The 27,013-nt window shown below is 38.4% G+C and overlaps 1 protein-coding gene across 1 annotated transcript in view; it reads left to right on the top strand.

The window, feature by feature from the left end:
* Positions 1–24,733, top strand: part of NDUFAF5 (NADH:ubiquinone oxidoreductase complex assembly factor 5) — a gene marked incomplete at both ends in the record, with an annotated part of 30,152 nt that extends 5,419 nt beyond the window's left edge. The window contains 8 exons of the mRNA XM_080716777.1: positions 5,244–5,291; positions 7,390–7,493; positions 10,158–10,197; positions 13,724–13,921; positions 16,834–16,894; positions 23,976–24,059; positions 24,406–24,488; positions 24,647–24,733. Of these exons, the coding sequence (XP_080572903.1) occupies positions 5,244–5,291; positions 7,390–7,493; positions 10,158–10,197; positions 13,724–13,921; positions 16,834–16,894; positions 23,976–24,059; positions 24,406–24,488; positions 24,647–24,733 (705 nt within the window). The remainder of the gene's footprint in view (positions 1–5,243; positions 5,292–7,389; positions 7,494–10,157; positions 10,198–13,723; positions 13,922–16,833; positions 16,895–23,975; positions 24,060–24,405; positions 24,489–24,646) is intronic.
* Between the last annotated feature and the right edge of the window lie 2,280 nt (positions 24,734–27,013).

The raw sequence follows: 27,013 nt of genomic DNA, 5'->3' as shown, positions 1-27,013 counted from the left end.
AAATAAAGAATAAAGAATACTACTGGGGGAATAGGCTCAGAGGTAGAATCCTCCTGGGTTCCATCCCCAGTATTGCAACAAAAACAAAAAAGTATGATTAAGATATTTTAGCTAGAAAAATATTAATTTCATCAGTTGGTGAAGTTTTTTATAATTAAATATAGTTATCTTTATTAATGTTTGTACTATTTTTTTTGCATTTTCTAATCTAGTTCATAAAGAGATACATCTCTTCTTTTAGCCCTTATGTGTAGGATACTGCTGGACATAAAGATTAAGATGGGATTTCTATATAAAATCTACTTGGAGAGCGTGGTGGTACACGCTTGTAATCCCAGCATTTGGGAGGCTGAGACCGGAGGATCGCCGTTTGTGGACAGCCTCAGCTACTTAGTGAGGCCCTCTACAACTCAGTGAGACCCAGTTTCAAAATAAAGAATAAAAAAAAACAAAAATAGGGCAGGGGTGTAGCTTGGAAGTCAAATGCCCCTGGGTTCCACCTCCAGACCCACAAAAAAAAAAAAAAAAAAAAAACTACTTAGATAAAAACATACAGGTTGGAGTGGGGGTGGGGGTTGTGAAGCTCCATAACTCTATTACTGATAAATGGTAAGTGCTATAAAAATGATACAGTCATTAAAGTGCAACAGAATATACTGAAAAATCAGTAGCAGTCATGTGTTTTAGGCTTTTCAGAGGCACAAAATCTTACCTGGTATTTTAAAGAATTTGGTTTGGTAGTATATGGCATTGGAAGTCAAAGCATTAGTAGAAAGGCAGAATGCTCCAGGATGTGATATAGTGACATTTAAGGAAGATTAATATTGGAGTCACATGCAGGAAGGGTTAAAGAATAAAGAACAGAGAAACAGACTAACCAAGAGGCTGTGTTAAAGGTAGTATAGGCATGGAAGTTAAGACACGCCACCCATTTGGGGGCAGATAGAAAAGATGAGATTTGAGACACCTAGTAGAATGAACAGAACTTGATGACTGACTGGATCAGCAAATGCTATTTGGATTTCAAAATATATCTGTGACTCTACTACTTCTTGCCCACCTTTACCATTAACTTGTCTGTTCTAGCTACGTACCTCTTGCCTAGAATTATTGTAGCACCTTCCTGCTTGGTCTTCCAGCTTCTGCCCTTGCACCAGCAGGCTATTCTCATAGCAAAGTAGTCCTTTTGAAACATAAATCATTCTTTGTCCCACTTGGAACTGCTGACTCTGCATCTAATTGAGTCATTCTCTGGGGTCCTACTTTGTAAAGCCATAAGTGTTCTGCATCTTCATCATGACCTTGACCCTATCTCCTTCCTCTCATTCTTTATTTCTCAGCATCTCTTGCCTCCCTGCTGTTTCTCCAACAGAACTTTGCATTGCTCTTGGTCTCTGTTCTCTAAGATATCTGCGTGGCTTACTTAGTCACCCGTGTCATGTCTTTGCTCAAATAATTGCTCATCAGAGATTTCTTCTCTGGTTACCTTTTAAAGAGTACCCCTACTCTCCACTGGCTAGCTGCTTTGTTTTCGTAGTACTAATTAGCCCCTGATGTATGGGGTTTTTTTGGTTTGTTTTTGTTTTGTATTTTGGTGTCTCTTCTTACTGGACTTGTTCATTTTTGTTCATTACTAAATTCATAGTATCTAGAACATACAAATGAATATTTACTAAATGATTAGTTTATTAACAGACGCAAAGTAACCTTAAACTTAGGACTTTAGTAGTTGGGGAAAATGAGGATGTAGTGGGGCAAGGAGCAAGAGTATGTCTGAAAAGAATAGTACACTGATTGAAACATGGCATGTCTAGTAAAGTAGAGGCTATGTTGCTTATTTATCTCAGAGGTGACAACTAAAGCCATTGCAATAGGAAGCTCTCTGGCAAGAATATATTCTGGGCTCTAGCAGACACTTCTTGATCGATAGTCTTGCCACAGAAGGTTGCTGAGTCAGGCAGCTCTCTGAAAATTCTTTCATGGTTCCTTGCTACCGAAGGTCACTGCTCAAGGCAGCTTTGTGTTAAGTCGTTTCATACAAAAGTGACACTGAGTCAGATATAATATTTAGGAGAAATTTGTATTTAATATTTGTGGGATTAGGGAGGAGATGGATGACAATTGTCCTGGCCTTCTGTATCCAGCATCCTTCATTATTATTATTAATTAATTAATTAATTAATTAATTTATTTATTGTGGTACTGGGGTTCCTGGAAGCCCTTCTCCCTCCGGCTATACTCCCAGATCTTTTTTTGTTTATTTGGAAACAGGGTCTCTTAAGCAAGCGCGGCTGACTACGAACCTGTGCGATCCTCCTGTCTCTGCCTCCCAAGCGCAGGGATTACAAGCGTGCACCACCACGCCCGGCTCAGCATCCTGTTTTTAAATTGAGGATTTCTTTATTTTTGTGGTACTGGGGATGGAACCCAGTGGCATTCTACCTTTGAGCTACACCCCCAGCCATATTTTTTATTCTTTATTTTGAAATAAGGGCTCAAGGAGTTGCAAAGGGTCTCACTAAGTAGGTGAGGCTCTCTGAAAATCCAGTCTCCTGTCTCATCCTCTCAAATGCTAGGATTACAAGTGTGTTCTACCACGTCCAGCTTTTAATTGAGGGTTTTAATAAAGTAAACGGCAAGGAGGTCATAAGTTAAGTTTCAGGGAGAGGTATTCATGAGCTTGTTTAGAGTAGCAATCACAAGCTAAGTTTAAGGAGGAGCATGGTAAACATTTCAGGGAGAATAGGAAGTCATCAGAGTCCACCTGCCAGCCCCATCCAGTTCAAGGAAGTGTGTTTGCTTGCAGACAGTTTTCCCTTAGCATGTACACTATTCATAGTGTTCGTTGGTGTGTGTGGCCCCAACCTGAGTACCTTATCTTCAGTGCAGCGCTGAAGCTAGTTCATTCTAGCTCATGAGATTTGATAGTATCTCTTCCCCAACTCTGAGTTCAGTGACATTGTATTGATAGTGACATTGTGAAATCAGCTATGGTGCAAGTATTTAAACAATGAAAATTGGCAAATTCTTCAGAGAAGCCCCCCACCAAGAATCAGTTACTAAGTGTTTATCATCATACCATTGCTCATTGCTTAAACCCCGAAGTCTTGTTATTCCAAATCAGGGGCCTGTGTTCCAATTTTAATTCTCTTAGTTCAGATTTTCAAGTGAGAGTCTGATTGGCCTTAGTTCCCACAGTGGTGTGCTGGAGCTAACTCACGAGAACCATCTCTTCCTAACTCTTACACTTAGCAACATCATATCGGTAGCATGAAATCCGCCATTGCTGTAGTTACACCGTGGAGATTGGCAAACAGTACAACTCAGAGTACATTTGTGTGTGCTCTCTCTGTCTCTGTCTTTTGAGAGCCCATCATTAAACATTTACCTGTGCACCAGTTACCCTCAAGTAATCAGGGAAAAGTGGATAATGGGTGAATTGAAAAGGGTTTGGCCTTTCTAATATAGGAAGGGGCCAGAGGAGAAAGCACTGAAGAAGTTTCTAAGATACATTCAGTAATGTTGTGGTGGCATATACTTGTAATCCCAGTACTTGGGAGGCTGAGACAGGAGGATGGTAGGTTCACAGCCAGCCTCAGCTACTTAGTGAGGCCTCTGCAACTTAGTGAGACCTTGTTTCAAAATAAAGAATAAAAATAGGGCTGGGGATATAGGTTGGTGGGTTTACCTCCCCAGTACCGCCCCCCAAAAAAAAAAAAAATAGTGTTATAGCTGGGCATGGTGGCGCATACTTGTAATCTCAGTATTCAGGCGATGGAGACCAGAGGATCGTGGTTCACAGACAGCCTCAGCCACTTAGTGAGGCCTTTCGCAACTCAGTGAGACCCTGTTTCAAAAATAAAAAGACTAAAAAATAGGGCTGAGGGGTGTGACATGGAGGTAGACTGCCCCTGGGTTCCATCCCTGGTACCACACATACACACACACACACACACACACACACACACACACACACACAAATGTGTTGTGCCTCAAAGAGGTCAAGTGAAACAAGACTGAGAACAGACTGCTGTGTTGGCTATTTGTGAGTCTTGAGATAATAGAGCAGTGAAAGGGGAGATAGGTTACCAAGAACTGTGAAGAAAGATCTCAGTAAGTAGAGTCCTGGGTTATACTGGATTATAGACCAAACAACTAACAGGTCCTTAGCAGAGTTTTTTTTTGTTTGTTTGTTTTTTTTTTTGTTTGTTTTTTTTTTTTTGGTGGTGGTACTGGGTTCCTGGAAGCCCTTCTACCTCTGTGCTACACTCCCACAGGGTACATTCCCAGACCTATTTTTTTTACTTTTTATGTGGAAACAGGGTCTCTTAAGCCAGCAAGGCTGGCTCCGAACCAGCGCGATCTTCCTGTCTCTGCCTCCCAAGCACGGGGATTACAAGCGTGCGCCACCACGCCCGGCAAGAGCAGAGTTTTTTAAAGAATGGGAGGCTTTTGTCTGTTGTAAGGTGAGAGAAAAAGACCAGAAGACAGACAGAAAATTGGTAATGGCAGAGATGGAAAGAGCAGGTACTGGAGAAAAGAGCCGAGTGGAAAGTGTTACTGTGGGACAGAAATGGCACAGCGCCTTTCCTTTTGGAAGAAAGAGAAAATAGTTGAAATAGGGCAAGTGAAACCCTACCTTTAGTCTCCGTGTGTTAAGACCTTCTTTACCCTTTGTAAACTCTTGGAGTGAAAAACCAAAAACAGGAAACCCATTCCAGGTCTTTGTGACAGAGGAGTATAGGAACTGACACTCAGTATATCAAACCATTAAAGAGTCAACATTGGAAGCCCTAACCTAGTGGAGTAAAATAAAGATGTTGGTATTCACAGCTGTATTCTTCACTTTATTAAATAAAGTTAAAATTACTAAATAGAGTGCATGTGTGCACGCGCGCTCACGCATTTTCCTGTGAATGGAACCCAGGGCCCCAGTAAATGGTAGACAAGCACTTTACCACTGAACCATGTTTTATTAAAGATACTTATGGGACTGGGAATTAGCTCAGTGGTGGAGCACTTGCCTGGAATGTATAAGGTCCTGAGTTCAAGCCCTAGCACTCCCCCATCCCCCAAAATAGCTTATGTGCCATACTAGTTAGTATTGCAGAGAAATATTCTCACAGAGCTGAAAATTAATTTATAACGAATAACTTCCCAGCAATTGTTTTATTTTGTTACTGCACTTTTATATATTTACTTGTTTTTGTATCCTCTGATCAGTTTTAATTATTCCATTACAGGAAACTGTTGAAAAGTTTTTCCAGACAGACATTGCAGAAAATGCTTTGGTAGGTAGCTTTTTAACACTGTTTGTTTCTGATCTCCTGGTTTGACTTTTAGTTCTTTCTTTCCAAATGAAAATAGCTTTATTTCTCCCCTTATTATAAATATTATACACACGAAGAAAAATTAAACAGTATTAAAAAATAACAGAAAAGAAACATCATCTCTGGCAACTACTGGTGATATTTGGTCTCCATTTTTGCCAACATACAAATATTTCTCTCCCCCAATTTCCTATGAACTGTATTATGCTAACATTCTATGTTTTTCACAGAAATTCATTCTTTTCTGTCATTGAGTATTGTGTGTGTATCATCTTTTTAAGTGGCTACATAGTATTCCAATATTTGACTATTTCGAGTTTATTTAGCTAAATTTCTATTGAAAAGCAGTAATTTTTTTTTTTTTAAACGGGTCTGGGGATGGAACCCAGGGGCATTTACCTCCAAGGTACACTCCCTGCCCTATTTTGTATTTTTTATTCTTTATTTTGGAACAGAGTCTCACTAAATTACGGAGGGCCTCACTAAGTAGCCGAGGCTGTTCGCGAACCGCGATCCTCTGCTCTCAGCCTCCTGAATGTTAGGATTACAGGCATGCGCCACCACACCCGGCTGAAAGGCAGTTTTATTTCTAGTTTATTGGTAAACTACTGCAGTGAACATCCTTATGTGAAGTAACTGTATGTGCTTCATTTATTTTTCTACCTGGGAATAAATTCTTGGTAATGGAATTAATAAACTCATTGATGTTAGGTTTTCAGTACACATCTTCAGGCTGCCCTAAGAAAGATTGAATGAGGCATTATATGAAAGCCCTTTTTCCTCCTTTTCTTTGGCAGCACTGGGCTAGTCCTTTTTCCATTGTCAGTCTGAATTGCAAAAATTAGAAGTCTCATTTTTTGAGGAGGTATTTCTATAGTTATTAGATCAGCCAAACAACTATTTAATGCTTTTTGCCTGTTGCTATTTCTTTCTCTCTCTCTTTTGTTTTTTGTTTTTTTGTTTTTTTTTTTTTTGGTACTGGGGATTGAACCCAGGGAAATTCTACCTCTGAGTTACCCCTGGAGCCCTAGTTTTTATTCTTTATTTTGAAATTGGATCTCACTGAGTTGTAGAGGGCCTCACTAAATAGCTGAGGCTGGCTACAATCGTCTGATCTTCCTGTCTCAGCCTCCCAATGCAGACATATCAAGCGTGGGCCACCACCCCTGGCTGCCTATTGCTGTTTCTCAGTCATTTGTAAATAATTTTGTGTCATGCCTATACTTTTATTGACTATAGCCTTCACACGTTCTCTGTGTGTGTGTGTGTGTGTGTGTGTGTGTGTGTGTGTATGTGTGTGTGTGTGTGTGAGTGTGTTGATGATTGAATCCAGGGACATTCTATTCTGAGCTATATCCCTAGCCCTGTTTTTTATTCTTTATTTTGAAACAGGGTCTCACAAAGGTTTGGAGGACCTTACTAAGTATCTGAGGCTGGCCCTGAACCTCCTTGTTTTAGCATGTGCCACCATGCCTGGCTCCAGCTCCACATGTTCATATTCTCGGTTGTTTATAAGAGCTTGAGTTTTAGGGATATTAATCCTCCATCATGTATATTACTAACATTTCCCCCAGTTTATTTTTTTGAGTATTTTCTATGTGCTGATTTTTGTGTGTGTGGTACTAGAGATTGAAATCCGAGGCATTCTGGAGCATCCAAGCTACACCCCCAGCCTTTTTTAATTTTTATTTTCAAACGGTTGCTAGATTGCTGAGAGTCTCACTAAGTTATTGAGGCTGGGTTTGAACCTGCGATCTTTCTGTCTTAGCCTCCCAATTACTGGGATTACAGGTCTGCACTACCATGCCTGGCCACTTCCTTTTGTGAAGAGAGAAATTGAAGTGACTATACCATTAACTTCAATTAGTTAACTTAACAGTTAACTTAACAGTGTTAAGTTTAACAATGACTTTGTTAGTATTCAAGACTATATAAATATGTTTTGGCCTTTTATTTTTTTAAATTATTTTATTGATGCATTGCAATTACATATCATAATGAGGTGTAATGTAATAAAAATATGCATGTACATAGCTAATCTTTTATTTTTTACCTTTAGAAAAATTCCTTAGAAACAGAAATTCCTACTGTCAGTGTTTTAGCTGATGAAGAATTCCTTCCATTCCGAGAAAATACATTTGACTTGGTGGTAAGCAGTTTAAGGTTGGTAAATCCACTTTTAAAATATATGTTAGAACCAAGTGTGGTAGTGCATGCTTGTAATCCCAGCATTTGTGAGGCTGAGACAGGAGGATCATGATTCTCGGACAGTCTCAGCTACTACTTAGTGAGGCCTTTGCAACTCAGTAAGACCCTGTTTCAAAAAATAAAAAAATAAGGCTGGAGTGTATAAGCCGGTCCACCCCGGTGGTGCACACTTACAATCCTAATACTTGGGAAGCTGAGACAGGAGGATCACAGGTTCAAGGACAGCCTCAGCAAGGAGTGAGACTCATCAGCCTAGTGAGACCATTTCAAATTAATAATAAAATAGGGCTAGGGGTGTAGCTTGGACATAGAAGACCTTTTTGTTTAATTCTTAGTACCAATTAAAAATATATATGTTTTAAATTGATGATTTATGCAATAAAGTTTTATGCTGTAGAGAAAATAATAAAGTCAATGCTTAGTAACTTTTAAAAACTAAAAAACTAATCATCTTAATTTACAGACTCTAAATATAGTGCCTCAGCTTTTTTTTTCTTTTTGTTTTTAGTCTTTATTTTTGAAACAGGGTCTCACTGAGTCCTAAGTAGCTGAGGCTGTCCGTGAACCGTGATCTTCAGTCTCAGCCTCCTGAATGATAGGATTACAAGCGTGTGCCACCATGCCTGGCTTCCTCAATTTTATTTTTCTCTCCAACTTTCTACAACTTGCTAAAGCACATCTGTAAAAGAAGGGCATTTTCCCCCAATGTACATTAGTATTCTGTAATTGATACTAATGGTACAGGAATTTGAAAGAGTATACATATTGGCTCCAGTTTTCAAGTATTAGAGCACTCTTATTATAGTCTGGCAAATAAAAGAATGCTAGTGTTTCCTTTAACTTTAATTCTTCTTTACATTAATGTAATCTTCAAGTTTACTGTTTACTTATCACATGTTTATACTATAAATATTTATTGAATAGTTTATAATATATAAGGTATTGAGCTAGATGCTTTGGGGGAATACAAACCTGAGTTCAGACAGGGATCTCAGAGTCTAATAGAACAAATAAAATATTCTTTATGGCATCTTCTTTTTTTTGTTTTGTTTTGTTTTTTGGTTTTTTGGTGGTACTAAGGTTTGAACCCAGGAGCATTCTTTCTCCAAACTATACTCAGCCCAATTTTTATTTTATATTTTGAAATAGTATCCTTACATTGCTGAGGTCCTTGCTAACTTACTGAAGCTGGACAGAAACCTGCAATCCTCCTGTCTTAGCCTCCCAAGTACTGGGATTATAGACATGTGCCACCACACCCCATCTTATGTCTTTTGATAGTGTTTCTTTCAAAGATTTGTTGTGCTCTCCATATCCTAGTCAGACCTTTTGGTAATTGTTTTTATGGTGACCAGCCATCACAGTTTGGTAAGGATTGGGTCATGTGGGAAATCTATATACCTTCCTCTCAATTTAGCTGTGAACTTAAAAATTGCTTTAAAAAAATTAGAACCTAACTGGGCATGGTGGTGCACACTTGTAATCCCAGTACTTGAGAGGCTGAAATAGGAAGATCATAGGTTTGCATCCAGCCTCAGCTACTTATGCCCTCCACAACTTAGACCTGTTTCAAAATAATGAATAAAAATAGGGCTAGGGTTGTAGCTTGGAGGTAGAATGCCCCTGAGTTCAATTTCTAAAACTTAAAAACATTCATAAAAAATAATGAAAAAAGCCGGGCGTGGTGGCGCACGCTTGTAATCCCCGCGCTTGGGAGGCAGAGACAGGAGGATCGCGCAGGTTCAAAGCCAGCTGCGTGCACACGCTGGCTTAGGAGACCCTGTTTCCAAATAAAAATGTAAAAATAGGTCTGGGAGTGTAGCCCGGAGGTAGAAGGGCTTCCAGGAACCCCAGTACCACCAAAAAAAAAAAAATAATAATAATAATAATAATGAAAAAAGTGGCATTTTATTAGAAAACTTAGTCAAGCTCTTGATGAAGATTGCTATTTAAGGAAAATTTTAAATCTGATTTTTATTTTTTCTAAGAAAGTAGGACTTATGATACTATATACTGTATTTCTCTAGTTATTTAATTGATGAACTTCTTTGAACATGTTATCAGATACTTGTTTTGTACTTCAAATAAGATATTAAGAGTACCATTAACTGGGCGTGGTGGCGCGTGCTTGTAATCCCAGCATTTGGGAGGCTAAGACAGGAGGATCGCGGTTTGCGGACAGCCTCAGCTACCTAGTGAGGCCCTTTGCAACTCGGTGAGACCCTGTTTCAAAATAAAGAATAAGAAATTGGGCAGAGGGTGTAGCTTGGAGGTTGAAGCCTCTGGATTTCATCCCCAGACCCGCAAAAGAAAAATGAGTACAATTATTTGGATGAAATGCTAAGTAGGAATGGCTTTTATTTTATTTTTATTTTATTAAATGATGAACAACTAGATTCAGTTTTACTCAGGCAAAATGATATACTGATATGAGAGAATTTTGTATTGTGACAGAAGATTTCAGCCTAGAAATGTCTGTTATTTAAAGTTTGTATGAAAATAATCAGTGGTTTTTTTATGTAATTTCAGACTTCAAAATTAATATCTTTTGGGGGACTTATCATACTAGTGGTAATTATACTACTTAAGTTAAAGCAAGTATGTGTTTCTACATTTTAGTTTGCACTGGGTGAATGACCTTCCTAGAGCACTTGAACAGGTGAGAAAAACAGATTGATTCTACTATTCTGCATTATTTTATTAGAAACTTAAAGATTTTCCCATTATGGGCATGACAATGAAATCAAATCAAGTATTTATTATTTCTTGGTGCCCTTTGGCATATAAATATGGACAGCGATTTCTTTCGTTGAAATTTTCAAGAAATCTATTATGAAAGTAACTTTTGAATATTTAGGAAATACTTAGTAACTGTGAAAAATAATATTGATTAAAAAGACATTTTCTTTGTGATTTCCTTCTGTCCCTTTTTGCCTGTAAAACTCTCTGTGTAAGAAGGTATTTGTTCATATTGTATCTTCTCCACGCCTAATACTTTGTGCTAGATGAATGCCTGATAATTCACATTTTTTAGTGAGGACTAGGTAAAAAGTATGTGTTCAAAGGAGGGAAAGAGATCACTGTGGCTTGGAATTGTCTAGGAAAGCAGTAAGGGAAAAAAATTACTTCAGCAGATCTTTAGAGGGTAAATGAGGTTTGAATTGGGAAGGCCTTCCAGTTAAGCAGAAACGTAGCATACTTGGGCGATACAAGAGCCTCAGCAGCATGAAGCAACAGACGAAACATTTGCAAAGTTAGTCATGCTAGGAGACAGGTATGTTGAGACCACGAGGTACGTTGAGACCGCATACAGAAGGAATTTAGGTGCCAGGTTAGGAAGCTGGATTTTATTTTTTACTTAATTCAGAGCTGCTGAAGAACTTTGAAGAGGAATATGACATGATTGAAAAGCTTGCAGGGCAGTATAATAATCCCCATAATAGCTAGGCACATATTATTTGCTGGTTACTGTGTTCTGTTTTATATGCGAGTTAATCCTACAAAATATATTTCATTTCTTAGAAAACTAGAGCATAGTGAAATTGGTTAATTTGAAGGGAGATTGTTCTAAAGGTCCAAGCTTGAGGGAAACAAGCCTAGGTGACATGATAGGAGTTAAAATGAAAGGAAGACAGGCGTGGTGGCGCACGATTGTAATCCCAGCGCTTGGGAGGCTGAAACAGGAGGATCACAGAGGTTTGAAGCCAGCCTCAGCTACTTAGTGAGGCTCTCAGCAACTTAGTGAGACCCTGTTACCAAATAAAGTATAAAATAGGTCTAGGAGTATAGCCCAGAGGTAGAAAAGCCCCGGGGTTCCAGCCCCAGTTCCACAAAAAAAAAAAAAAGGAAAGGTTTCTAGGACTCTGCAGAGAATCAACATTCAGGAGTGTGTTTGCTCTGAATAAAAAAGAAGGAAGACACAAAGCTCATATAACATTCTGATTCAGGATGCCTACCGGAATATTAGTAAAAATAGAGGGGGGAAATGATAATGATGATAGATAAAGGGAATAGAAGATGGAAATTAAGCAAAATATAACCGAAAGGGGAAGTTGATTTGAGAATAGATGTTTTACTGTACAGAGTGGGGCGTTGTGAGAGACACATGCCCATGAAGATGGCAGTTGCAGATGAGCTTGGAGTTCTGGGAAGATGTCCAGTCTGAAGATAGAGATTGGAAGGTCAGCCTTGAGAAGTCATAGATGTTGATAAGACCTGTGAGGTAAAGAGGGGCTGCAGGTAGCTGAGGGCTAAATCTTAGGTACTTGATGTAATAGAGTTGAGTGACAAGAGATGGAAGTAACACTGAAGAGGCATAAGGGAAGAGACCAAGAATTTTAGTTGGTTTGTTTGTATACTACTGTGTTTCATAATACATTAAATATGAATTTAAAACATGCATTGCTTAGAAGAGCTGAGCTTACTGTGATGTGAGTTCTCATTAACTTCAGAATTCCCATTTGTCCTTATTGTTGAGAATAGTCTAAACTAAGCCAGAGCCGGGTCTAGTGGCACATGCCTATAATCCCAGTATTTGGGAGGCTGAGGCAGGAGAAACACAAGTTCAAAACCAGCCTCAATAACTAAGTGAGACCCTGTTTCAAAATTCAAATTAAAGCCGGGCATGGTGGTGCATGCTTGTAATCCCAGCATTTGGGAGGCTGAGACTGGAGGATTACGGTATGCAGACAGCCTCAGCTATTTAGTGAGGCCCTCCTCGATTTAGTGAGACCCTATTTCAAAATAAAGAATTAAAAAAAAAATAGGGCAGGTAGTGTTTCTCGGAGGTCGAATGCCCCTGGGTTCCATCCTGAGACCCGCAAAAAAAATTAAAATAAATAAATAAATAAAATAGGGCTATGGGTATAACTCAGAGATTCCTTGGTTCAGTCCCCAGTACCATACACGTGCATGCGTACTAAACCAGGCATGGTGCCACATGCCTGTAATTCTAGAACTTGGGAGGCTGAGACAGAAGGATCTCAGGTTCAAGACTAACCTAGCCAACTACTTAACGGGACTCTCAGCATCCTAACAAGACTCTATTTCAACCTAAAAGGGCTGGGGGCGTAGCTCAGAAGTAGAATGCCCCTGAAATCAATCCTCACTGCCTCCAAGAAAAAAAAAGATTAATTACAGATTGTAGGTTAAGAAAGAAAGTTTAATACAAATTCTAGGTTAAGAGAATCACCAAGTAAACAATTCTGATTGTGAAATTCAGTGTGACCACTGTTTTGTTTGTTATCAATTAAGATGTTTTATTAAACTTAAAAATAAATTACTTCCTAAATCTAACATCCACTGGTTGATGCTGTGAATCATGATTTTTCTTTAGACTAGCTTTTTCTGCATAAAAAAATCATTCCAATTTAATAGCTTAATACAACTACTTTACTTAGCCTACACTTTTGTGGGTTGGCACATTGGCTGATTTAGCTAGGAAATTCTTCTGGATCTGGCTTGGCTTACGCGTGTCTGATCATCAGCCAGATTGGAAGTCAGCTGTTTTAGGATGGCCTCCACTGGAACAAGTGGCTGATCTCTGCTGCACATCTCTCTCATCCTCTGCCCGGCTAGCTCAGGCTTGTTCACAGTGTGGTCGCTGGGCAAGGCTCCAAGAGAGCAGGTGGAAGCCTACAAGGCCATTTGGAAACTAGTGTACTCTCACTCCTGCTACTTCTCTTGGTCAGCCCAGATTCAAGGAAAAGGGAAAGAGACTCCATCTCTTATGGAAGTAATTACAAAATGACATTTTAGAGGCACAGACACTGGGAGGATTGTGATTTTAAGTCTTCCACACTTAAATTTCTTTTTCTTTCAGTATTTTCTGACTATGAAAGCAAGTTGTATCTAGTATAAACTTTGAAGCTGGGTGTGGTGCCGCGCACTTGTAATCGCAGCATTGGGAAGTCTGAGACAGGAGGATTGTGGTTTGCGGAGAGACTCAGCTACTTATTGAGGCTCTTTGCAACTCAGTGAGACCCTGTTTCAAAATAAAGAATAAAAAAGAGGGCTTTTTTTTATTTATGTAGTCTTTACAACTACATCACACAGAAATGACTATCCAAAATTAATTTGACAAAATAAGATTGGAGTCATAAAATGCTGATTTAGGACATCATATATTCTTTTACCATTTTTATATGTAAATATTTAAATAGTTTTTTGTCTTGTATTTATTACAGATTCATTACGTCTTAAAACCAGATGGAGTGTTTGTTGGTGCAATGTTTGGAGGCGACACGCTTTATGAACTTCGGTGTTCATTACAGTTAGCAGAAACAGAAAGGGAAGGAGGATTTTCTCCACACATTTCTCCTTTCACTGCTGTCAATGACCTAGGACATCTGCTTGGAAGAGCTGGCTTTAATACACTGACTGTGGTAACTACCAGGAAGACCATGTAACACATGAATTGTATAGTTCAGACACAACTTCTCCTTTAAAGATAGAAAACTGATACTTGGGAGGCTAAAACAGGAGGATTGAGCAAGGTTCAAAGCCAGCTTCAGTTACTTAGTGAGGCTCTCAGCAATTTAATGAGACCCTATTTCCAAGTAAAATATAAAATAGGCCTGGAGGTAGAAAGCCTCTGGGTTCCATCCCCAGTACCACAAAAATAAATAATTATAGAAAACTGAGCTCACACCTGTAATCTCAGTATTTCGGAGGCTGAGACAAGAGGATTATAGGTTTGAGGACATACTGAGCAACTTAGCAAGATCTGTTTCAAAATAAATAAAAAGGGCTCAGGTTGTAGCTTGGAGGTAGAACTCCCTGGGTTCAGTTCTCAATAGAGAGGTAGAAAATTGTATGTGTTATCAGTAATCTGGAAAGGGTTTGACATTTTTGCTCACTCACTGCACCTCCTTCGAGGAAATCTTATTGACCAATATGTTCAGAATACAAAAACATAAACCAAATTATATAAGGCAAAATGTAAAAGGGGTAGGTGGCAAAAATCTTCTCCCATTCTGTTGCCTTTTGGTTGAGGTTCTTGACAGTTTACTTTGCTGAACAGAAGCTCTTCAGTTTCATGCAATCCCATGTATTGATTCACGTTTTAATTTGTTGTCCCTTTGGGTTCTTGTTGAGAAAGTGTTTATCTGTGCCTATGTGTTGCAGTGTTGGACCTATGCCCTCTTCAAGGAGCTTCAAGGTCTCTGGTTTGATTTCCAAATCTTTGATCCATCTTGAGTTGGCTCTTGTGAAGGATGAGAAAGTGGGATTAATTTCCAATTTTCTGCCTATGGTTACCAGTTTTGCCAACACCATTTGTTGAATAGACTTTCTTCCAGTGTATGTTTTTGGCCCCTTTGTCAAAAATCAATTGGCTGAAAGTGTGTGGACTTGTTTCTGGGTCTTCTATTCTGTTCCATTGGTCTATGTATCTGTTTTTGTGCCAGTACCATGCTGTTTTTATTACAGTGGCTTTGTAGTATAGTTTAAAGTCCGGTATTGTGATTCCTCCTGCATGGTTTTTGTTGCTGAGAACTACTTTGGCTATTCTGGGCTTTTTGTTATTCCAGATAAATTTAAGGACTGATTTTTCTATGTGTGTGAGGAATGATGTTGATAGTTTAATGGGCATTGTGTTGAATCTGTAGATCACTTTTGGAAGGATGGCCATTTTAATGATATTTATTCTGCCAATCCATGAACATGGAAGATCCTTCCATCTTCTAAGATCTTATTCGATTTCTTTTTTCAGTGTTTTATACTTTTCTTTGAAGAGATCTTTTACCTTCTTGGTCAATATTATTCCTAAGTATTTTATTTTTTTGTGGGAGATCCTGAGTGGAAGTGTTTTCTGAATTTCTTTTTCAGTCTATTTATGGTTGGTGTACAGAAAAGCTTCTGAGTTTTTAATACTGATTTTGTATCCAGATACTTTGCTGAATTTGTTGATCAGTTCTATAAGCCTTTTGGTTGAGTTTGTTGTGTTTTCCAAATATAGTATCATGTCATCTGCAAATAGTGAAAGTTCGAGTTCTTTTCTTATATGTACTCCTTTGATTTCCTTTTCTGTCTTTTGCTCTGGCTATAGTCTCTAGTACTATATTGAAGAGAAGAGGTGATAATGGACATCCTTGTCTCCTTCCTGTCTTTAGGGGGAATTTTTGAAGTTTTTCTCCAAAGATGTTGGCAGTGGGCTTATTGTAGATTGCCTTAATAATGATGAGATATGTTCCTTCTATTCTAATTCTCTGCAGTGTTTTTATCATAAATGGATATTGAATTTTATCAAATGCTTTTTCAGCATCTATTGAAATGATCATGTGATTTTTGTCTTTGATTCTGTTTCTATGGTGAATTACATGGATTGATTTTCGTATATTGAACCAGCCTTGCATCCCTTGGATGAACCCTACCTGGTCATGGTGTATGATTTTCTTGATGTGGTTTTGAATGCGTGTTGCTAGTATTTTGTTTAATAGTTTTACATCCAAGTTCATCAGAGATATAGGCCTGTAGTTTTCCTTCCTTGAACTGTCTTTTATTCGGTTTGGGTAATAGTGTGATGTTGGCTTCATAAGATGTATTTATTTGGGAGAGTCCCGGTTTTTTCTCTTTCACGATATAGTTTGAGGAGAATAATGGTTAGTCTTCTTTTTCTCTGTCCCTTATATTTACAGTTTTTGTTTATCTGCTGATGGTGTTTTCTAGCTATGAAAAGTGCTGATTTTGTGGCAATAGAGATCACTTGTTAGCGGGACTTGTATATGCTGCTTTTCTCAGTTGCCATCCTCCCGGAAGTCTCCTGGAAGAATTCTTAAAACTTCGAGAAGAGAGTGATGACTTGTAGAATATACAGTAGGGTTATTTGTTGTTCCCAAGGAGAGAGCTAGAATCAGTTGTTAGGGTTTTGTGAAGATTTCTCTCACAATGGGGGAACTTTTTTATTCAGCCATATGAAATCTTTTGTATGTGTATATGCTAGAAGTTAAATTCAGGGTCATTCTGCCTCTGAGTTATACCCCGGCCCTATTTTATTTTTAATTTTGAAACAGGGTCTCACTAAGTTGTAGAGGGTATTACTAAGTTGCTGAGGCTGGCTGCAAACCTGTGATCCTCCTGTCTCGGCCTCCCAAGTACTGGGATTACAAGTGTGTACCATCACACCCAGCGAGATCTTAAATCAGGTATAAGCCAAGTAATGTCTGTGAAAAGTATTATAAGGAGAAGTTTCTGCTTATTATGAGAGATTGCTTTGGGAAATCTCTACGGCCCTTTCTCAACCCTGGAATTTTTTATGATGAACATCTAAGGAATATTTATTTTTCTTTTTAACTAGGATACCGATGAAATTCAAGTTAACTATCCTGGAATGTTTGAATTGATGGAAGATTTACAAGGTAAGCATTTTAATGAATTTTTAGATTGCATTTAAAAGGCATATTTTGAGAGTCCACTCTATGGTAGACATTTAAGTAAGCACTAAGAATTGGTGAGGAGAAAGCAGACTGTCTTCATGGAGCTTATGATGTCAAATAAAGGAGACACACAACAGTCACCACACTTTGTGACAGACATTGTCACAAAGATAACTTTTATACTAGAATTTTAGTCAGTGCTGCCAAATAGAGACAGACAGTACCATGGCTGCTTCTAGAAAGATGGCAGAATTTTCTCAAAGGGTGTATTTAAGGGTGGTATTACACATCAGTGACTCTAACAACAGTGTCATCTCAGGTCTAAGCACAATAGAGTGAGAGTGATGGTTTGTCTTTATTCTGTTTATATGATGAATTACATGGATTGGTGGGTGAATGGGAGCCAGAGGTTATGCAGCAGAAATTCACAGGCCATGTTATGCTTTGTGCAACTTTATCTTAAAATACCCTGTGAGGCATACTAGGGGGAAAGGGAATGGGTCACAATATCAGATTTATATTTTGAAAGAATTAATTGCTAGTAAACTAGGAGGGAGACTCACTGCAGTAAGCTTGGAAGGGATGGTAGTGGTTTGGACTAGAAGAGTGGCAATGGAAATAGAAATGAATGGTTCCAGAGATATTTAGGGGGAAAATCTGACAGTTCTTGCTAATGGATTAGATGTGGGCAGATGAAGGACAGAAATGTTTCAAAAATAACTGCTGAGTTTTGGGCTCATCATCAGATGAGCGGTGCCCTTCGAAGAGAGAGGAAACAGTAGAAGACCCAGGTGTGGATGGGCAGGAACAGCTCTTGTGTTGCTATATGTATGTATGGAATATAAAGTGCTTGAGAAATGTCAGCTAGGCAGCTGGGTATATGAGCAGGTAGCTTAGTGGAAGCTGCTGGAATGATTAAAAAATCCTAAATCAGCCAGGCATGGTGGTGCAGGCTTGTAATCTCAGTACTTGGGAGGCTGAGACGGGGGATCGCAAGTTTGTGGTCAGACTCAGCTACTTAGTGAAGCCCTTTGCAACTTAGTGAGACCCTATTTCAAAAGTAAAGAATAAAAAATAGGTCTGGGGGTGTAGCTCAGAGGTAGAATGACCCTGGATTCAAACCCCAGTACTGCAAAAAAAAAAAAAAAAAAAAAGTTCCAGAGTCATTTGTATAAACAGTATTCAAAAAAGAAGGCCAAGAGATAGAGTTGACTGTGGGTTTAAAAAAGGAAAGGAGAAGCCGGGCGTGGTGGCACACGCTTGTAATCCCCGGGCTTAGGAGGCTGAGACAGGAGGATTGCGCAGATTCGAAGCCAGCCTCAGCTACTTAGTGAGGCTCTCAGCAACTTAGTGAGACCCTGTTTCCAAATAAAATAGAAAATGGATCTGGGAGTATAGCCCGGAGGTAGAAAGCCTCTGGGTTCCACCCCCAGTACCACCAAAAAAAAAAAAAAAAAAAAAAGAAAGGAGAAAGGCTAGTCCTAAGCAGTGTAGGTGTTTATGCTTGATAACAGAAAGTTTCAACCTCATGGGTCTGTTTTCTTTGTCAGTCAGGGAATAATACCATATGTGGAGAATGAAAGGGTCAGAAGTTTAAGAATTATGTGGAAATTATTGAAATAGTCTTTGGAGAGACTGGGAGGGTGAATTAACCAGAGAAAAATTAGAGAGTTTGAAGGGCACAGTTGAAGTTGGTCAGTTAAGTCAACAGTCGTTGGCTGCCCAGGATTAGGCACAAATAAGCAGGTAGTTGTGTTAGTTTGGTTTGGGGTTTTGCAAGATGGGAATGACAAAAAGACAAAAAGCAAAGATAACTCAGGAATGTAATAGAAATAATATGCTGAAAAACAACTAGAGGAGGAGACGTGTGTTTGGGGGGATGTGAACTCATAAATTGGAAGAAAGATCTGGATATCAGCAATCCCAAAAGCAGTCAGAGAGTGGTGGTGGCTGAAATACCTAAACATGTGGAAGAACAGAAAGATAATGATCAGAAAATGGGATGTTTAATTAATGATTTTGGAAGTAAAGCAGTTGTTGATGACATGTCCCTGGTATAGAGGCAGAGATGGAGTAATGGAGAATTTTGGTAGAGATGAGTAGGTTAAAAAATTTTAGACCTGTCTAGATCCCTTCCATCCCAAGGCTTGAGAGATGGTAATGAGCTGATTACTTCTCACTTAGGCACACTAATGATAAAACTTTTCTACAAATACAGCATTTATTTTTGTTCTGCTCTATAATAAATGCTGTGCTTATGATTCATGTCAAGACTGAAAAGAGACTAGAAGTTAGACCATTAGTTGGAAAAGGTTATTGCCCACTGATTTAAAAATTCATTTTTTATCCTAAACTTCTTATAGTTCTCTGAGGTTTTCTAATATTCTAATTTTATAGGTGAACAAATTTGGTATCAAGAAACATCTTGGCTGTGTACACTAAGTCTGGAGTTTTAATTTGAATCCATAGTCTTATATTGCATACTTGATAAGTGAGTGTGTGTGTGTGTGTGTGTGTGTGTGCGCGCGCGCGTGTGTGCGCGCGCGTGTGTGCGCGCGCGCGCGCACTCTACTGAGGATTGAACCTGGTGGCATTCTACCTCTAAGCTACACCCCCAGCCCCATTTTTTTAGTCTTTTTAATTTTGAAGCAGGGTCTTGCTGAGTTACGAACGACCTTGCTAAATAGTTGAGCCTGTCTGGGAACTGCGATCCTCCAGTCTCAGCCTCCTGAATGCCCGGATTACAAGCATGCACCACCACACCTGACCTCCCTGCTCTACTTTTTAATTTTTATTTATTTATTTTTTGGGGGGTTGGGGATGGAACCCAGGGGCATTTGAACTTCGAGCTATACTTCCAGCCCTATTTTTCATTCTTTATTTTTGAAACAAGGTCTCACTAAGTTGCAGAGGGCCTCACTAAGTAGCTGAGGCTGTCAGCAAACTTTGATCTTCCAGTCTCAGCCTCTCAAATGTTGGGATTATAATATGCACCACTATGCCTGGCTCTTAGTTTATATTTTGAAACAGAGTCTTGGTAGGTTGCTAAGAGTCTCACTACTTGCTAAAGCTGTCTGCGAACCTGGGATCCTCCTGTCTCAGTCTTCCAAGTACTGAGATTACAAGCATGCACCACCACGTCTGGCTATGTGTGCATTTTTTAAAAATTGAACTTGTGTTCAGTAAGATGCATTGTTTGTATAGCTTGAACTTTTAATCACCTTCCAGACCAGTTTATGAAATATTTCTAGCTTCGTAGAAGTTTGCCTCTGGCCTTTTTCTAATTTATAATGCCTTCTGCCCCGAAGGCTTTTTAAATAAGTCTTTTGAGGAACTATTCCTTATGTTTACCTTTAGGAGACTTTGTCAGTTCTTCTCTTGTTTTTTGTGGCACTGGGGATTGAATGTGGGGTCTCACACAGGCAAGGCAAGCACTCTATCACTGAGATGTATCTTCAGTTCTTTTCACTTTTATTTTGAGATAAGGTCTCACTAAGTTGCCCAGCCTGGCCTAGAACTTATGATCCTCCTGCTTTAGCCTCCCAAGTTAGCTGGTATTATAGGTATTTGCCACTGTTCCTGGCACATTTGAGGTTTTGGTCTCTCTTAATTATTGGAGGGATTAAGAGGAATTATCTAAAGATAACTTGTAAAAGTGATATGTAACAAGCTAAATATAAACATTAATTGATATTATATTCATTCTTAACACTTATTGAGCCTGTACTATATGCCAACTCCTGAGCCAGTGATAGAAACACAGAGTTCCTGATCTCAAGGGTCTCGTATTTTAGTACAGAAAGGAATATGGACATGAATAAACAGACAAGCCTTCAACTGTAAAATGAGAGACATGCAAGAAAAAAAAAAAAACACCCTAAATCCACCATGGGTATCAGGGAAACCTGCAGAAGAGACAGCATCTAGGCTCTAATGAGTTTGCCAGGAGAATGAAGGGTGGAAGCAAGCTGGATGAATGGTGTAAAGTCATGGAGGCAGAGGATGGTATAAAGTCACACTCCTGATAGAAGAACTCCACAGTAACTCAGTATCCCTTGAGCGTATAGAATGGGGAGATGATGGGAAATGGTAGAAGATCAGACTCATCTCGAGTTCTTTTAGGCGAGCATTGTAGTATGTTGGAGAGTTTTTCACAGAGGAGAGATGGTCATATTAGTGTGTTGGAAAGCTCACTGTCCAGCATTGTTTATGAGGAAGGTAAGACTAAAGCTAGCATAGTTCATCTGTGTTTTATGTATGAGGAAATGGCAGCACAGAGAGGTTAAATAACTATACAAGATGATGTAGTTAGTACATATAGTAGAGCCAGGATTTAAACCCAGGCAAGCAGTGTGATTTATGTATCTTGAAATCTCAACCACTCTATCATGGAAAAAAGTCAGAGGGAGATGGGATGGTTGTGGAGGAGCCTAGGAGACTTCCGAGTGTGCAGCTTTGCTGACTGGAAATGGTGTTACTGTCATATTAGTTGGTATTTTACATTTGTCTTACACTTTTTTTCTCAGTGGTTGTCGTGTGTCTCTTTTAAGCTGCCATTATTATTAATTCACAGAAAAAAGTCCAGAATATTGACCTAATTTTACAAAACAAGTTTTACATATCAACTGATGAATACATGAGAAATTTTCAAGGCTTTCACAGTGGTTTTAAGGTAAGTTCAGTTGTTTATTTTTTAAGGCAATACTCAGTATTGTTCTTAGTAAACCGTCATAAGGTTTTCATTTTTTCTTAATAAGCATTTGAATTTAACCTTAAAAACACTGTGAGAGTTTTAAATAGTTACTGGCTGATATTTTTCTGTTATCCGAAAACCCAGAGTAAGTCCAAAGTCTTTACAAATGGTTTTTCTGGATCCTTTTCAGTAAACTTTGCCAAGATGCCATGAAGTATTATTTCATTTTAAAGGTGTTAAAATTGAACTTAATAGAAATTGAGTTACTTTATTCCAGGTTACATAAGTCTGTGAATCAGAAGTCTTGATTCTTTTCAACACTTCGTGCTAATTTCACAAGAAGAGCATGGCACTGCTTCTACTATGGGGGAAGAGAGGGCTGTTCTGTCAGCAGAGTTACTGCCAGTACTGTACAGTCATGTTCTTGAATTTCACTATGTCTGACCAGGTCAGACCTGCAGAGACAGTATATACCTCGTATATTAGTATATCCAAATACTGACTGTTTAGGAGGCATTTTACACTCTCTAGTGCATCTTAGATTTACATTCAAAACATTTAATATGGTTTTTACTGTGGCGTTATCTGTGTCTAACGTGTTAATAAGCTAATGCACTGGGAAGTTGAAAAGAAGTACCGTATTCATCTGCGATAGGCTATTCTGGTTTACTGTTGGTCCCTATGCAGTTTATAGTCACTATGCAAGGAAAATGGTTTTAAGTTAGATTGTGTAGTGAGTCTAAAATATTAGCAGCAGTCTACGGCCATACCACCCTGAACGTGCCCAATCTCATCTAAAATATTAGCAGCAGAAGCCTGTAGAATTCATCTAATTAGTCTGCCCTCTTGAAGACCTAGAGGAATTGGTCTGAAATAATCCAGCTGCTTTGTGTTAGCAAGCATAAGTTCCATACTTTTCTTGATGATTAATCTACCAGTTTCTGTATTTTTTTCACGAATTGAGGCTTTTTAAGCCATAGAATACCAGATGAGTTTATAAAAAATGTATTATTTTAGGGAATAAATGGAACCTTTTGAGATTGGCTAGAAGAAACCATTTTAGTTATTGTAGCTAAAAAAATTTTTTTTGTGTGTGTGGTACTGGGGATGGAACTCAGGGGCATTCTATCTCCAAGCTATACATACCTCCAAGTCTTATTTTTTATTCTTTATTTTGAAACAGGGTCTCACTGAGTTGTAAAGGGCCTCACTATGTAGCTGAGGCTGTCCACGAACCACGATCCTCCTCTTTCAGCCTCCCCAATGCTGGGATTACAAGCATGTGCCACCGCACCTGGCTTGCTAAATTTTTTGATTTTTTAAAATAAAGCTATTGAAAATTTCATAGGTTTATTTTTTAACATTTATTTATTTGTCTGTTTGTTTATTTATTTATTTTTGCAATACTAGGGATGGAACCCAGGGAGCATTCTACCTCCAAGCTACACCCACAGGCCTCTTTTTTAGTCTTCATTTTGAAACAGGGTCTCACTGAGTTGCAAAGGGCCTCATTGTCTCAGCTGAAATTACAAGTGTGTGTCAGCACGCCTGGTTTATTTTTTAGCTTTTGAAGAATACTGATATTGAGAAGCTTATTCATTTTCTGATTTGTGAAAGAAAAACTAAAATAAGAAAGTGACATTTGATTGTGTAGTCAAGTTTAGTATGAAGATGAACCTAAAGGGCTTTCATGTTTTTTAAATTTTTTAATTTTGAGTTTGCAGGTTTAAAATGTGGCTTTTCAAAGCAATTTTAAGTATAGACATAAAGAAAAATATATGTTAATTTTTAGTGAACAAAATAACATCCTTTTAACCATCAGCTTTAAAGAAGTCCAAAAATAACTTTACGATATTAAGATAAGTAGTTCTGGAAAGAATGGACATAAAAATTCTTTTTTAATCTGGGATTAGTAAAATCTCATAATATCTGGTATCTTTAGTATTTTCTAATGAATCTCACAGCCCTCTCCCAAGACAGGCACTGTCCTGTCTTCCTTCAGACAATACAGCACAAAGGGGCATGAGATGTGGTATTCTTCAAAAGGCACTTGTCAGTACTGATGGCTCACCTGGAGAGCCAGTCACCTATCTGCTTACTTTAGACTGTTGCTGGCAAAAAAAGCATTGTAGGGTTTTCCTCCTAAAATGTGATTTCTTTGCCTGTCTTAATATTCAAGAGACTTCAAGTAGTTTTGCTTCAGAATCACTAAGAAGCCTGGCTAAATCCGAAAGTGAACTGAGATTTATGTTATTTTACATGACTCAGAAACTGACGATAGATACACTGTTAGATGAGGTATATTAAGTTTAGAATATCGAGCTACTCAGGATATCTCTGTATTCTCTTGAACTGCATGTATGTTTTCAGGTATGGGTGAAAGTAACTGTTCTTGGAATAGAAAATCCCTGCTGCACCGAAACACAATGCTGGCAGCTGCCGCAGTTTACAGAGGTAAGGGGGATGACTGCCTTCTCCACCTTGGTCTCACTGAGGAGCTTGGGCCAGGTCATGTTGATTCCCTTTAGATGGCCATTGCTTTTTCTTTTTGTTAAGGTACCATTGAACTTTATGTCCTTCCTTCTCAAAACATAGATCCTGCAGCACTGTAACTTTTTCTAAAGATTCCTTATTATTTCCGTATTAAGAATTTTTTATGTGAGAAATTCTAAGAATCCTACAGTCCAAGTACCTATTTCTCTTTAGAGGAGGTGACTTTAATTGAGCAAATATCAGTTTTGTTTTTGTTTGTTTTTTCCACTTGCATGTATTTTACTTTAATCATTATTGATCTTTATAGAAATGTACAGAAATGAGGATGGTTCAGTTCCTGCCACATACCAGATCTATTATATGATAGGATGGAAGTATCATGACTCTCAGGTAATATTATTAAAGCATCACTTGTCTTAGTAGGATCATGTTTCTGTTTATTTTTCATTATTAACAGGGTGGGTTTTTCTTGTGTGACAAGATTAAGGGATTAACCAGGGCTATCTATGTCCATTTCTAATATCTTTAATCTTTGTTATTATTTTCAGGCAAGACCAGCTGAAAGAGGTTCTGCAACTGTGTCATTTGGAGAGCTAGGAAAATTAAACAATCTCACATCACAGGAGAAAAAGTGACAATAGATTTTATATGTATTAGATATTTAAAATGTATATATATATTGTTTTGTGTGTGGTACTGGGGATTGTACCTACTGTTATTCTACTATAGAGCTACACCCCCAATGCTATTTTTTTATTTTTGAAAAAGTATCTCACTAGGTTGATGAGAGTATCACTACTTGCTGAGTCTGTCCTTGAACCTGCAATCCTCCTGTATTAGCCTCAGGAGTACTGGCATTACAAGCCTGTGTCACCACACCTGGCTAATAATAAATATTTTATTCAGTGTTAATGTAGTCCAGAATTTTCATCAAAAATGGGTAAGCTTTCACATCTAAAATTATTGCATTTTGAAGTAAGACTCAAATCTATAAACCATTTACTAGTAGACTTCAAATAATGAGAAAAAATGAATACCACATCTGTATTTAATAGCCATCTCAGATTCACTTTGGTTCTGTTTTCGTAAAGATGCTGTTATCTAGAGTGTCTTCTTTTCTTCTTTTCTTTTCTTTTTTTTTTTTTCAGATTTATTCTAAAAGCAAAGAAAATATTTTCCTGGAAAAACCTACAGTAATGTTCCCATATGTCAGTGCCTGACTTGATGGGAAAACATTGCTTGTGCTAACATGTTGTACCTTTCCCTCTTTCTGGTCTTTTGTTATTTCTGTGGGAGGACCATAGCCATGGAGATGAGAGGAAGAACAAATTAGTAGGTTCTTTAGAGTTCTGGCTGACTTAGAATGGAAACAGACTTTTATAATGTTATAAAGTTTTTAAGCCAAAAATTATTTGTCACACTGTTATTGTTGCCTTGAAGAATAGAGGACTATGTACCTTCAGTGATACTGTGTTGTTTTAGACTTTGGAAGGACATGTATCTTTATTGAATCCCTCCTTGTCTCTTTTTTAAAAAGAATCTGAATTCTAATTTTATTTCTTTGTCACCTCCATGGTCTGGGTGAGACCACCATGATTTTCTACCCTACCCTACATTAGGAAAAAAAATTTTTTAAGTGTTACAGAGGCAAAATCATATGTAAAAGTCTCTACCCAGATAATAAGCATGCTGTCTGTTGTTATTCTTTCCTTTGTAATTTCAGACCTGTAGCACTGTTAATCCTAGTCCAGGTTCACTGTCTCATTGTCACCTGAGGTTCAAAAGTGTTTGTAAGCAGCCAAGCCCAGACAGCTTGGAATTGGTGGGAAAAACACGGTGATGAAAAGGAGGCAGTGAGGAGCTTGGAAGCAAGTGAGAGAGCGCCAAGTCTGTCTTCTCCGGTCACTGGCTAGCTCTTTCCTCTCTTCTCATTTAACGCAGCATGGTCCCAGCCACCTCCTCAGCCTCAGGTAACTTATTATACATTGACTTCTCTCTCTCCTCTGCCTCTTGCTTACCTTCCCTCTACCAAACGAGCACCTGGCTCTTTGTGAGGAGAGGCTGCATCTTACCTGGCACAGAGCATACTGCTTTGCCTGTGGTAGATATTCACTTAACGATTTGAGTTGAATTAAATGATATGAAGAACATGTTTTTTAAATACTAAATTATAGTTAAAACCATAGTTTTTTAGTAGAAAAATTCTACTGGGAAGATCATTGCTATTTGAAATTGTGATACTTTTGTAGCTATTTTGGGGAGAGAGTGTTTTGTTTTGATACTAAGAATTGAACCCAGTGGCATTTTACCTCTGTCTATACCCCCAGTCCTATTCTTATTCTTTATTTTAGAATACGATCTCACTAAATTGCTGAAACTGGCCTCAAACTCACCATTCTATTGTCTCAGCCTCCCAAGAACTGGGATTATAGGTGTGTGCCACCATGCTCAACAAAGTACGTATGCAGTAGAACTTGGGGAAGGTTTTATTTTGATTTTAAGCTTAATTTTCAGAGTTTAAAGAGAACAACAACAAAAACAATAAAAGTCCTATAAAGATGAAACTGATAACTGAGGAACAGATAAATTCTAGGCTATATTTCTAAAGTACACAAGTTTGTATCTTGTGTGTGTATGTGTGTGTGATACTGGGAATGGAACCCAGGGGCCTTCTGTCTTCGGGCTATACCCCCAGATCTTTTTTATTTGGAAACAGGGTCTCACTAAGTTGTGGAGGGCCTCACTTAAGTTGCCGAGGCTGGCCAAAAACCTGTGGTCCTGTCTCGACCCCTCAAGTACTGGGATTATAAGCATGCGCCACCATGCCCGGCCTATATTTATTTTTTAATATTTGTTTACTACTGAAAAAACTAGGTATCTATGTCTGTCATTTGAATGTCTGTCAGGGGTGCTGG

This window comes from Muscardinus avellanarius, assembly GCF_963383645.1.
Source record: "Muscardinus avellanarius genome assembly, chromosome: 19".
Classification (NCBI taxonomy): domain Eukaryota; kingdom Metazoa; phylum Chordata; class Mammalia; order Rodentia; family Gliridae; genus Muscardinus; species Muscardinus avellanarius.
The sequence above is the reverse complement of the archived record's forward strand: the minus strand, read 5'-3'. Positions and strand labels throughout refer to the sequence as shown.